General features: G+C 40.8%; 1 protein-coding gene across 1 annotated transcript; it reads right to left on the bottom strand.

Moving 5' to 3' along the window:
• Positions 1-790: 790 nt before the first annotated feature.
• Positions 791-13,042, bottom strand: rec8b (REC8 meiotic recombination protein b). Its single transcript, XM_041961787.1, has 18 exons — positions 12,907-13,042; positions 12,640-12,708; positions 11,978-12,120; positions 10,573-10,648; positions 10,010-10,127; positions 8,470-8,545; positions 7,758-7,825; positions 6,751-6,832; positions 6,075-6,126; positions 5,626-5,818; positions 4,972-5,106; positions 4,491-4,560; positions 3,548-3,729; positions 3,191-3,230; positions 2,993-3,068; positions 2,817-2,918; positions 1,530-1,636; positions 791-1,251 (listed from the first exon to the last, which is right to left on the bottom strand). The coding sequence occupies exons 1-18, from the start codon at positions 12,960-12,962 to the stop codon at positions 1,160-1,162; spliced, it is 1,737 nt and encodes a 578-aa protein (XP_041817721.1). The 5' UTR covers positions 12,963-13,042; the 3' UTR covers positions 791-1,159.
• Between the last annotated feature and the right edge of the window lie 266 nt (positions 13,043-13,308).

Raw genomic sequence — 13,308 nt, 5'->3', positions numbered from 1 at the left:
ATGGCAGTGGAAGGGATATTTCCTGGCACAGCACCGCGACCTGAATGTATCACAAGTCGTATCAACAAAACGACCATTCTGCTGTGCTGATGTGAAGTGGGATTTCTGTTCTGTGACTGCAGCACTGACCTCAGCTCAGGCCTCTCTGTCACAATCAGGTGCCACATGGGTATGGTCTTACTCCTATGTACACACACACACACACAGCAGTCCTCTGTGCATTTAACGAGCAAACACTTTAATTGTGTGGAGTTATTGAGGCATGAGGTCAGACAGTTTTCTGCCAGCGAGGCACAATATGGTCCTGTTGGAGGCAGGGAAGTGCTGATGTGCCTTCAAGTCACATCTCAGTGATTCTATACCTTATTCTGCAACATAAGCTCAACTCAGAATATTTAAAATAAACTGCTGGGTTTGTTGGCTGCTGGAGTTTGTCTTCACTGATGCTTTTTAGAGCAGAACAACATGTTTAGTTCAGTTATTCTGGGATTTATGTCAGAGGATCAATACTGATAAAAGAACATGCTGACTCAGGATGTTCAGTGTCAGGTAAGAACGAAGCTAGTGTTAAAATATGTTTACACTGATTCTTGTGTAGTTAATGTTAGAGAATACTATGCTAAAGAAAATCACAAACTTAAATAATATTCTCACAAATCCTGACAGAAATCACAATTTATTCTGCCTGAATATGTGTAGACTTTGGAAGAATAATTGAAGATCATTTGTAATTTGACTGAGCAAATACATTTTATTAAAAGTGTCAGTTAAAGCAATTAAAAGGGACAAAAATTCACACAGCTGATACAAATTGTATAAGATCTCATTTTAAAATGATTTCAAAGGATAAAAAGTCATATAGGAGATAAAAACTGTATAACTACTGTATAGTAACCTACAGTACTAGGTCCAGATGTTTAAAACTTCAATATAACAGTATGTGTAACTAAATTATGTAACACTAATAAATTCTATGGGTATAAACATTTAAAAACACAAACACATGAACAAATTAGAACCACATTAAAGTGGTCAGAAATGTTGACAAACTTTAAAAACACTGGGCAAAAGCTAAGAAATGCAGTTCAACGTGTCACCGCTGAGTGATTTAACCATCAAATAAAAACCTTATAGTGTCAGTAACTGTTCGTGTGTGTGTTCAGGCAGTCGTCCTGAGGGCTGCAGGCTTTATGGTGATGTTACTGAAGGGTTCAGTCTGTTGTACAGTCACCTGGCCAGCAGACAGCAGCTCTGAAGAAGAGAAACATCACTGATTGATACCACGCAGTATTTCATTCAGTGGTACTGTGGAGGTCAGCGGATAAATCTGACTACACTTCAGCCTGATGACTGTATTACGTGTGTTTTTAGTGGATGTAGCCAGCTTTGAAGTGCATTTTTAACCAATAAACGTCAACTAAAGTCGATCACTATCTGACATCATGTTTCAGGTCATCAATGTTAGTCGGTGAAGAGCAGCAACATTATGTGTTCAGTGTTAGGAAAGCAGCAGTGTTTGGTTTCCTCACCCAGCAGCGTGTACAGCGTGTGAGCTGCAGTAGCGCGGTCGGCCTCGGGGGGCACCAGAGAGCCAAAGGTGACTTCTCCAAACCTCTGCAGGATGGAGGAGACCCAGCTGGAAGCCACAAGCAGTGTGAGCATGGTAGGATTCAACTTGGAGGACTGATACTAAGCCTGCTTTAATAAGTAATAGTAATAGAGATGACTTTTCATGTCAAGACCTTCTGAAACTGAAATTTCATTGAGATTTTCTGAATGCAGATGTTAAAATGATGATGGAGCAGAAAGCTGGTGCTTGACAGTAAAACTTTCCAGTGAAATTAATGATTATAGAAACACTAGCACTGCTGCCCTGAATACAACTCAGTCACAGAGTGAATCCAGTCAAAATGCCACATTAAACACCAAACACTGTGCAATCAATCAAACTTCATATCTAATCTACTGATACTGACTGGCCAGCATGTGAGATTTACACAAAGTCTCATTGTTTCAATACAGCAGTTTCAAAGTCTAAAGCTGGTAGAGGGGTTGAACAGTGGCTCAGGTCCAGCCCTCAGGCTTACTAGTTGCTTTCTATTCTGAATTTCAAAGAAGATGTCAGACAGATTAGGATGTGGAACAACCTGTCGTGCTGGAGGCATCACCGTGAAACACAAAAACAACTTTATATACACTTTGCTGTGGCTGCATCTTATACACATTTACACAGGGTTGAAAATCTCAGGCACTGCCTGAGTAAACATTAGAATATGCCACCTACTTGATGTGCATTACATGTTAGATATAAGTGACAGTGAACATGTTCTGATCAACGGTCACACGCATGGAAATGAGAGCTCAGTGTTGTGCAGAAGGGCGTGACTGAATCAGCAACTCGTCAACACCTGAAGGGGATGCAGCAGCAGAAGAAGGAAACACAGCCACAGTGAGCGCAGGATCACTAAAAATAACCAGTCTACCTTTAGTCAAATGGACACTTGGTGGAGGGGAACGTGCCATGTGACAAACCACTCATCACCTCAGGATGAGTCTGGCAACAGTGGTGGAATCTGGAGCTTCGACACAGGGGAGCAGTGCAGTGAAGAGGAGGTCACTGGAGGCTTACAGCATCAGCACCGAGCCAGAAATATCAAACTCAGGATTCATGATGGGCAAAATTCTCAAAGAGAGGTTTCCAGCTTATTCTTTAATGCCTGAATCAATTTTTTACTTTCATATCCAGAGTGTGAAAAGTCATGCTCAGCCTTCCTGTGTGTCCTGAGTGTGTGTGATGTGTATGTTGGTTGAAGTACCTCAGTGTGTCCCTGCTCTCTGTGTCGGTCTGAGCCTCGGGCAGCTCAATGTTCTCCTCCGCTATAGGCTCCATTGTTAGCTGGGCCTCCTCATGCAGAGACCTACACACACACACACACAGTGATCTATTTCTTTATCCATCTTGCTGTCCGTCAGTCTGTCCACTGAGACTCACCATCTGCTGGCAGGAGTGATCACATCGCTTACTGACTTGTCCTCTTTGGACATGTCCAGGATCACATCTAATGCAGCTGTTAACACACACACACACAGAAACACTATGAATGGCTGGCTGATCTATGTAAATGATGTTTACTGTGTTGACGAAACATGTGAATATAATGTGTGTGAGAACGAGAGGAAGGACTCTTACACGAGCCCTCTGTCAGTTGCAATCCTGACTCGCTGGATATCTGAGAGAGAGAGAGAGAGAGAGAGGCAGAGTCTCATGAAATAGAAACGAGCTTTATAATCAAATTTGTCTCACCACTGAACTGAACACTGAGTTGGCAGGCTACAGCTGCAGGCTAGCTGGCTAATGGGTAACCTTTATTATTATAGGCACGAACATTTTTCAGACTTTAGCGCGACCTGAAACTGGAGTAAAGAGTATTAATTGTTTCCCCCCACACACGGTAATATTTGACTTTAGATCATTATATGGTACCGGGGGAAGAGCTGTAAAAGAACACCTGGACTCCTCTCAAAATGTACCTTGACACAGACCCACCTCCCTCAGGCTTGAGTGTCCCCTCTTCCTCTCTGTCCTCAGTATTTCTCTATACTGCTCTGACTCCCCTCTCGCCTCCTCCTCTTCTTCCTCCTCCTCTCTCCGTTTCTCCCCACGTCCCGGCAGGACGGTGAGAGAGGCACGCTCTTTCCATAGTGACTGGAGGTCAGCATGGAGGAGGGCTGTGGAGGGTTCAAACGGCAGGTTTTGGTCAGGATTTTGCATTTTCTCCACCACAGCTGATGTTATGAGTTCCCAGCCTGCTGTAAAGTGCTGTGGTCAATACTAATAAAATGTTTCAGAGGCCCCTACAAGGTTGTTGCTGATTAGAAAACATGCCCAAAGGTTGTGATGATTTATACTCTTCGGGCTCTAACAAGACCATGAGGTTGCAGACAATAAGCATACATCCTTGAGCAGGATAATTTCTCTCTGACTGTGTTTGCCTGTTGCCTAAAAGTTTTCAGTTGTAAAACTGGAAGCCACTGGGATTAATTTCACTTGCTTAAACATGGAATTTGTTTCCTAATATACCAATTGCCAGATACAGCTTGTAATGGTAAGAATTAAATTTGACTCAGGGGGAAAAACTCTTAAGGAGTTTTTTCAAGTCGTATTATTATCCACAACTTTTAAATTATTTCTACTATCACTGCTACTGACTTTGGTGTTACTGTCAGTTAATTAAAAGGTATGGCTGCCTTGGCCACGACACTGACACGCTTATGCATGAATCCTTTTCCACTGAATTTTTTTCTAAATTTACACAACATTTACTGATTAGTCTTCTGTTTCTTTTTGTTTTCCCTCTTGTGTGCTTCTTAATAATATTTAATAATCCTTACATCTGTCTGGAATTTCATTATTTAAGAGAAAAGCTAAGACATAAATGTTAATGATCAGTCAACAGAGCCAGAGGTGACGTGCAGCACTTGACACTGACATCCACAGGGGGCGCTGAAGAGCTGAGCAGGAGTGGCACGCTTAGTCAAGGAGTCCACCAACACCTCGGCCTGAGAGGAAGATCAAAATAGTTTAATGATGCAGTTTCAAAAAGGATTTTTAGGTTTTTAGTACATAGTGGAGAGGAAAAGAGGGGGAAAAGCCAATGATAGCATCTCACTGAAAATAAGGAGAAGGAAAGATAAAAGGAAGGAAATAAAATTGATGAACACTCTCCCAGTGAGCTTAGAGAGCAGTATAATTAACTGACACCCTGGTGAATAGACACTTTGATGGCAAGACTTTGATAACAGAAAGGCAAAGGCTGAAAATTCAGTTGGTCAGCACTGGCAGCAGAACCGGGGCACCAAACTTCACTTCCACTTTAAACTAGACTAGAATATTTGAATAATGTCAATATTGCATTTTTAGTCAGTGAATCCACTTAAACATGTAAATTGTGTGTCAGTGTGTTTCTGTACCAGGTTCAGTGTCTCGGTCAATGGGTTTTGGATCTGCTCCTTCATCTCTCTGTCAGATATCTGGACCTCAGGGTCTGCAAAGACCAGCTGACGCCTGCGGCCTCCACCGGTCTTCTTAAGAGGAGGAACAACCATCTGATGGCAGAGTGAGGAACGCACTGCTTTAATGTTTACAGCACTATAAAAAGGACTTCACACTCCAACGCAAAGAGGAAATTATGAATCTCTGTGTTGACACACCCACATGTGCTTTCCATTACTTGTTTCCAAAACGAAACAAGCTGCTCATGAGTCACTTTGTGGAATGTACATTTGACTTGATGACAGCTGTCACACCAGAAAATGCCTTGTCACTGTCATCTCCATTAGGTTTTGAACAGCAGGTGAATAAAAAGGTACAGGGAATTTTTGTTTTTGGTTCATAATGGATGCAAGAATAGACTAAACTTGGGTTTAATGGTCTTTCTCTTCAATTTAGGCACTAGAAAACAAAGCAAAGATTTAATTAATGAACTTAAGTTAGAGAACATGTAATGACAGGGTGTCTCCAAACATGTTTAGTGTCTCTCAGTTCCTTGTTCCGAGCACAGCAATTAGTGGCATTAAGTATTGTAGTAGCAAACTAGTGAATATACAGCATCACCTATGTCTCACCTCTTCATAGGGACTTTCTGTTGCTCTGTCTCCCTCTTTCTCAGATGCCCCGGAGGGTGGAGTTGGCATGGCAACCTGCGCTGGGGTCATCTCTTGGGCAACAGCTGTAAGAGGAACCTCCACTGGCTGACCCGACTCTTCGTCGAGCAGCCACACACTGTCCCGTTCTGCTCCCAGCGCTGTCTCCTTCAGCCTGGAAACAACATGGAAACAATACAAACTATTTCAACCTACACCAAATATATCTGCCACATTACAGTTTGTCGTCACAGGTCTGAGCTAAATATACTGACTTGCTGATGACAAAATACTCTCAAAATAGTCTCTGCAGTATATTCTTGAAACTACATGGCATGAAATCTTTTGTCACTATCTGCCTCTTTGTATGAAGGCGCTCTCTGAGCCGTGCAGTTACTGTAGAGGACTGTCAGTCGTCAGTCAAGACTCACTGGTCAATGGAAGACATGGCCCTGCTGCTGTCAGCCTGCCGCTCCTCCACTTCTGTTTAACACACATAATGCACACAGAAACAATGTGACATACTCATGACACACGGAAACAAATAAACACATATTGATCTTATCTGAGAAGCATATGGATGATCACATTACATCAGTAGAGAAACCAGTTTTTCTTGTTGTACCAAACCTCTTGATTAATTTCTGCTTCTACTTCAAACTAAACACATGCTGTGTTACATACTGACATGTTCTTGTGCTGTCTTTGCTAAGAACCGCAGTCAGTTGTGTTTCTTTTTTTCTTTCTTTCTTCATTTTTCTGAAAGCAAGACCGGCTTTCCCAAACGTGATGTTCCCTCTCTATTCTCCCCCGAAACGAAACGGTCTGCTGAAAATAAACCTTTTCTTTCTGGCAGCAGCAAAGGCACCCACAGAGTCAGAATTGCTTTTTTTCCAATTATAGTGAAGGCACAAAGGATTTGACCTGGTTGACTGGTGCAGGCACATTACAAGAGAGGAACTCGCTGTGGGGTTAAAAAACTAGACACTTCCCAGATGCCTACATTTAGTACAAACCCACAGTATGATATCAGACAACTAAAACACAACGATACACATGCAATGCTTATCATACACAAGGGCAAATGTTAAAGACAGAAGCACACACCGCTGCGGAACTGGTCTGGTTGATCCATCAATAAGTCAATCTCCCTGGTTGTGGCTTCAGGGAAGTCATCTCCTTCAAAATACTGACACAGAAAGAGGGTGACAATTAGAGAGAGACAGAAGTCAGAAGAGGGCAGAATTAAAAATAAAGAGAAGTTGATAAGAAACAAACAGCAATGAGGTTTGGTCTGCTTCGTGTCCACAGTGATGAATAATTTAAGGAAAGTGATATAAAACACGGCAACAACAAAAACAGAGAGATAAAAAAAGAAATGACTAAATGTTTGCACGCCGAGCAAAAATAACCGCAAGGGCCGGACAAACACTGGCGGAGGACAACAGAAATGTGAGCCACACATCTCCGTAAACAAAGTGTGAGTGCAGGATGATGTAATTAAGTCAGATCTTATCAAGCCAAAATGGACTTCATCAGCTGATCGTGCTTTAGGAGGAGCATTATCAGTCCCTAAGTGACAGAATGAGGAGGCTAATAGTGTGTGGAGGTGCTGCTGGACTCAGGCTTACTGTAGTGAAACACGGCTGCTTTTTATGACTGAGATAATATAGCTTTGCCTTCTTTTAAGCACCGTGGACACTGAGAGGTGAATTCAGGACAGTCAGTTAGGCATCAGGTATTTTGCATCCACATTCCCCTACACCGCTAACTTCGCTGCATTGTGCACACCATTGAGCAAATTAATGGCATTTTTAAATATTTGTAAGTGAAAACCACACACCTCCCACAAAACTTTACAGTTTAGAATTAGAAAACTTCATTGTCACAAATGGACTGAACAGAATAGAATCGGCACAGGCTTCTCATAGTGTGCTGCAAAGTATGACAGGAAAGACCAACAAGCAAGCAGCTAATTTGTGACAAAGGCCCTCACTAAGGCTGTTGGGGGCGCACCGTCCACATCCCAGCTTAATGATTCACCAGGATGCCTGCTGTACCTAAAAATGATGACTGAGACGCTTCCTGTGCCTGGACTCTGACAGAGAGTTTACCTCATCAGCGGGCATGAGCAACTGTTCCTTCTCTGTCAGGGTGATGGCAGCTGGAGGTGACCTGAAACCTGGTTTAACAAAGCAGGAGGAACTAGGAGTCAGACGTGTTTGTAGCACAGGAAGGATGTGATATGAGTTGAAATTCATCTGTGTTTGTGACACGTGGATAAGCTTCAGGGGAAAAAAACAGCCAGGACAATGAAACCTGGGCCTGGGCTTAGCGTGTTTTTGATTCAGTATGTACACATTAAAATAAGATCAATATACTTGTGAAAGAGTGTTTATTCACAACTTCCCAAACAGGAGTGGAAACTGCGACCTTTGTGTGCAAAAATGTAAAAGAAAATCTAACTATTGAACTCCTGCTAATGAGCTGACCAATTTCAAAAATCTGTGAAGGTTGATTTTCTTGACACACATGCAAAGTGTCACAAAGCAATTTAGAATCCTTCACAAATTTGAGTTATAAACATTGTTATACAGTAAGTTGTGTGCAGGAAGTGGTCTACAAAGGTGTGGCTTTTAGAGGACTGTAGGATGGTGAGCTGAGCATATCCTCCCCAAGTGAGATCTCTGGTCCTAGTCTCACAGAGTCACGTGAGAAGTGGGAAATGGATTTTCGGATGATAAACACAAACACAAACCATGAACTTCAAAGAGCCTTTGAAATGGGACACAGTTAGTCTTTCAAATGTTAAAATATCAGCCTCACCCTCTTTGTCGAGTGTGGTGTGGGGACTGGGCACCAGGGAGTGCTGTGAACCTGCCTCTTCAATCACCAACATGGGCTTGACATACACAATACAAATATCGTGTAAGAAGACATAAAACTGAAACAGGTTTACATTTCATTTACATTTTCATTTCTTGGATGACTTTAGAGTGTGAACTGAACCTCACGAAAGACTTTATTTTCAGGAGGAAAATGTGTTTAATCAAGAGTCTGGGGTTGTTGAAGACCACACTGATTCAGAAATAGTATGTTTTCTTTTCTGCTTTGTTTTCATGTGGACTTGTGGTCAATTTTATGGGCGTGTATGGATCATATGAGTGACATGTGAATATTATGATTATGTGTAGCGTATTGAAATACAAAACAGAATCGAGATAAACAGCAGTTTCTAATTTGCATTCTGAAAGCCACGATCCAGTTTTGGGATCCTTTAAATTCCACGTTAGTACCTAATAAAATATTTTTATATTACTGTCCCCATGTTATGTAGTCCCACATGTTGGCTCTGTTCATGATCAGTCACACATCGTAAACACACAGGGAGACATTACGAGGAGGACAAAGTCCAGCTAAATCTGCCAGATTTACAGCACACAGAGTGAGTAAGAATTACCAACTGGTTTCCTCTATCTGAGAATACTAATGGATTGTATGGAGGGAAGTGGCACATATGCTACGTTAGAATAGGAGTGACCTACACTTGCATACGTAAAGCAGTGAAGCAATGATTCACATGAATGTGCTTGACTGTGATCATGAAAAGCTGGGATATTTAAAAATGTATGGGGTGTTTATCAAAAAACCTACCATGTGGACAAGTGCAAAGGCTACATACTGTATATTTCCATCAGCCAGGTGTGGCACATACTGCATGTGAGCATGTGCTAGCTCTATATATGGACTGTGGTTAGAATCACAGCTGAGTATTTGTGCTGAATGTGGGAGGATAAACCAATTATTGTTATGTGAGTTGAATCTTCAGTCAATTTACTGCTGTATTGGACATCACATGTTAAAGCATTTCTGAAAGTGAAGTCACATGGTTTTTACATAAGGGGCCTAATTATTTACCAGTTTTTTCCTCTAAAACTGCAGTTTGTCTGAGATATGTGCAGTTATAAATGTATTATATTATGGGTACGGGTTATATATCTTGTGCACTTAATATTATATGCTTGGTCATATTTGTTAGGGTTATGTATAGTTTACTGGTTTGCCTTAAACTACAACTATTATGAGTCATGGCAAATACAACTATTATTACAACAGTGGTATTCAATACTTGAGTGCCTACTGCCGCTCCAGACAACAACATTCATCCAGCCTGTTCATGTTTACAGAGTGAATATTTGATATAAAGTGCAGGTTACCTGGGAATGGTGACGGTGTACAGATAAAGCTGATATTAGCTGCGGTTTGTTGTGTGACACCACAGAGACAGACATTAGATTACATCCCTGCATAGATTTTCCACACCAACACACACAGTACATGGCTGGTGTATATATTGTTAATGTACCTGGTGTATGTTATAGGGGCTGGGCAGTTGGTCTGATCCCATGACACCAAAGAAAGGGTCCTCAGCTCCCTCGCCCAGGACCATCATGCACAGGTTGTCAGGCACATCCAAGGCCAACCTGACCAATAAATACAGAGTGTGACACAAAATGTTCCAACACAAAATATTAAAACATCACACACATGTTCAGTGGTGTACTTACTAATGCAACACTATGCATACTTTATCTACTTTATCTAAAGCTATATTGCATCTGTAGAAACAAGAGCTCATTCATTACTGTGTCCCACAACATAGCTTCTTACACAGTTACGGAGTGATTCACATTAAAGTAGTTCGATTTGTCCATCACTCACTCAATAAAACACTACTATCTCCTCTTCAGTCTTCATTCTCCCAAACAATCTCCTTCCTAAATATTCCACTGAATGCTTTTGAGCTCAGACTTTCTCCAACACGTACAACCTCTGCAGGTCAGCTTAACACTGAGGCCCCCAGGATACGAAACCCTTTTCCACTGCCCATGATCAAATTGTGGCGTGTGTGTGTGTGTATGTGCAGACCTGTCACGCTCAGCCATGTCAATATGTACGCATCTTTTACAGCGCAGCAAGCGGTCAATGGTCTGTTGAACCTCCTCTGGAAAACAAAGCAGTTAAAAGCTTTCACACACAACTCTTTGCAGCGCAGTTATCTCAGAAACAGGAGCAGAGATGTCATTTAAGTCAAGGTCTAAAATATCAAGTGACAAATGCAATGAAGGTGAGCATCTGACCATTGTGCCTCCTCTCTACACAAGAGGAGGAGGCAATGAAGGGAACAAGGCATTGTAGTAATTACATGGTATTTTCACCATGGGTCTTATGGTAATTTATTATGCATAAACTCTGACTTTATTGAAATCAACACCCTGGTCTAGACTAATGAAAAAAATTGGAAAATTCAGCAGGTTGCAGTTTTTTTTGTAGATTTTCTATTGAAATTCACTGATAATTTATTGTATTGGCTAAGTTGTGAACAACACAGACAGGTATTTGTACCACGTTTTTAAAAGACCATATTATGAAACCTCAAAGGCAAATTCCACCATGCCGTGCTTACAAAATACAGCATAAACATTATGCACTCTCAATTGTATGTGACAGCTTTGTGATTCTAATCTATTCTATACTGGTAGATGAAATGAAATGCCACTGCTGAATCCAAGAGCCACTGCAGACAACAGACAGTGGTTGTGTTCTTGGCTGCTCTTTATGCTTATCATCCTGCATTGTATTTCACTGTTTTTATCAACCATGACGACAGCATGATTGTGAATCTGTCAGATGCAATATCAATGTCAGGGTGTAATTTAAGACCAAATGAATAGAGACCGTTGAGCTGTGTTTGATGATACTGCATTCATCAGCCCTATATTGGCTTCTATATCAGACTTGCAGGGTGATTTGATGCGTGATGTTTTACACCAAAACCACATTTCTGAGATTACTACATTTTGCATCTGACAGACACAATTGATTCGCTGTGTTTAACATAATTTGAACAAACTGCATTTTCACATTTCACCTGAGTTTACCTTGGCTGCCTGACAAAAAAATAATGTTTCCTGTTAAACTGAAAATCATCCTGCTTACTGCCTGAATTTTCTGCAAGTCCTGTGTAGGTAAGCAGCTGGAAAATGATTCCTTTGTCTTAATCTAACTAACTCATTCTCCTTCCAGATTTCTGGTATGTGCTCTCAAATGAGACCGCACTCACATTAACTGAACATACAGTATGTGGGTTTTAGACTGCATAAAGAATTTAAGTCTCTATTTTCTATCTCCTCCACTCACTTTATTCCCTTTTCTTCCCTCTTGCCAGGATGGTACAGTATTGTATGAGGACAATTTCGCTTGAAGGAGAGCTATGGCTGATCTTAATTTTCTGTTTGTGCTCGTGCTTATTCCATCTTGTCTTTTCCCTTACCAAGCAGGAAGCCACACTGCCTGTGGTAGACTACAACCACCCCATACTGCAGCTGGGATGACAAGTAGAGAGAGAACAGAGGCTTTGGTAGGTTTGGTCGTGGTGGAGGAACCTGAGCTGTCACATAGTCCATAATGTCACTGCTGTGTGTGAAACATTTAAGAAAATAAATTATAAACATTTACATCATATTTTATCTTAAACAAGTTGCAGATACTTAACAATAACAAACAAAATGTTTAAATTCAAATAACCCATCACACTAAGGTATTAAATAAGGTACTAATACTAATACTGAAATATTTTAGATGGTAAAGCAAGAGATCAAATTTCCTTACTACCTCCTTATCTTATCTATTAGCTTCAAACTCTTGCAGGTGAGCTAACTTTATACCAAACTAACATTACACTAACATTACAGACTGCTTGAAAGCAAGCTGTGGAAGATGTGTAATGCTATCAGCACAATGATAAAATTATTAGGTTGGCTGAGATACATGGGTAGCTAATGGTTACAAAAACATTAGAAATATATAGCTAATACAAAAATTAAACACATTTTTTATCAGGCTTAACATTATCTGACTATAATCAAACTTATCACTCTTGCTAATAACAAAACCTGGCAGATAAGATAGCCATTGGCCTGTGGATATTCTTACCATGTTAGCTTGACATTGACTTTGAGAAGCTCTCTGCGAGTGACTCTGATACCTCTGGTAGCTGCCAACCTGACATAACATAATACACATTTAACAATAAATAAAGAAATAAAATCAAATTTAGAGCTATGAGTTAGCTGATTGGCTAATCTGTCATTGACTAAAGAATTGGTGTAACATTTGCAACATTAGCTAGCTAGTTAACACTCAGGCTTGCTAGCTTTTTAAGTTAGGTACAAGCTAATGAGCTAGCTTTTTTAAACTCACCAGATTGTGGAAAAACATCCACTATGGCGCTGGAGGACGTTTGGATAGTAAAACATATTTAGTGTTTCTGTTTAAAACTGGCTTTGACTCTCTTTAAAAAAAACTTTGAGGAAAGAGCTCAGGGCTTGGAAATGTATGTGGCTAATGGTAAACTAATAAGTTTAGTAAGCAGCGCCAAGGTTTTTCCGCCCCAAATTCCACCGGACCAATCAGGTTGCCAGATTCATCACATTGAAAATTGAACAGTCATGATGCATTCAAACGCTATAAGAAAGTTAGAAAGCTGAAGTTTGATGGTAATAGTGGTTTAATAAGCTAGGGTTTGGTGAGAGACCTGTGAATAATGTAAGAAATACACTACAGCATTGTTCTAGATTTTTCTTTTATACAGCTGTCCATCAG

Source organism: Chelmon rostratus, chromosome 20, assembly GCF_017976325.1.
Source record: "Chelmon rostratus isolate fCheRos1 chromosome 20, fCheRos1.pri, whole genome shotgun sequence".
Taxonomy (NCBI): Eukaryota; Metazoa; Chordata; class Actinopteri; order Chaetodontiformes; family Chaetodontidae; genus Chelmon; species Chelmon rostratus.
This window is presented reverse-complemented; position numbering and strand designations above follow the sequence as displayed.

Excerpts from the sequence above, each read along its gene's own strand:
- rec8b (XM_041961787.1), bottom strand. The coding sequence starts at position 12,962 with ATGTTTTACTATCCAAACGTCCTCCAGCGCCATAGTGGATGTTTTTCC. Across the intron at positions 10,649-11,977 it reads GCAGTGTGGCTTCCTGCTTG|AGGAGGTTCAACAGACCATT; the intron begins GTAAGGGAAAAG and ends TTTGTTTTCCAG. Across the intron at positions 5,819-6,074 it reads GCCATGTCTTCCATTGACCA|GCTGAAGGAGACAGCGCTGG; the intron begins GTGAGTCTTGAC and ends TGTTGTTTCCAG.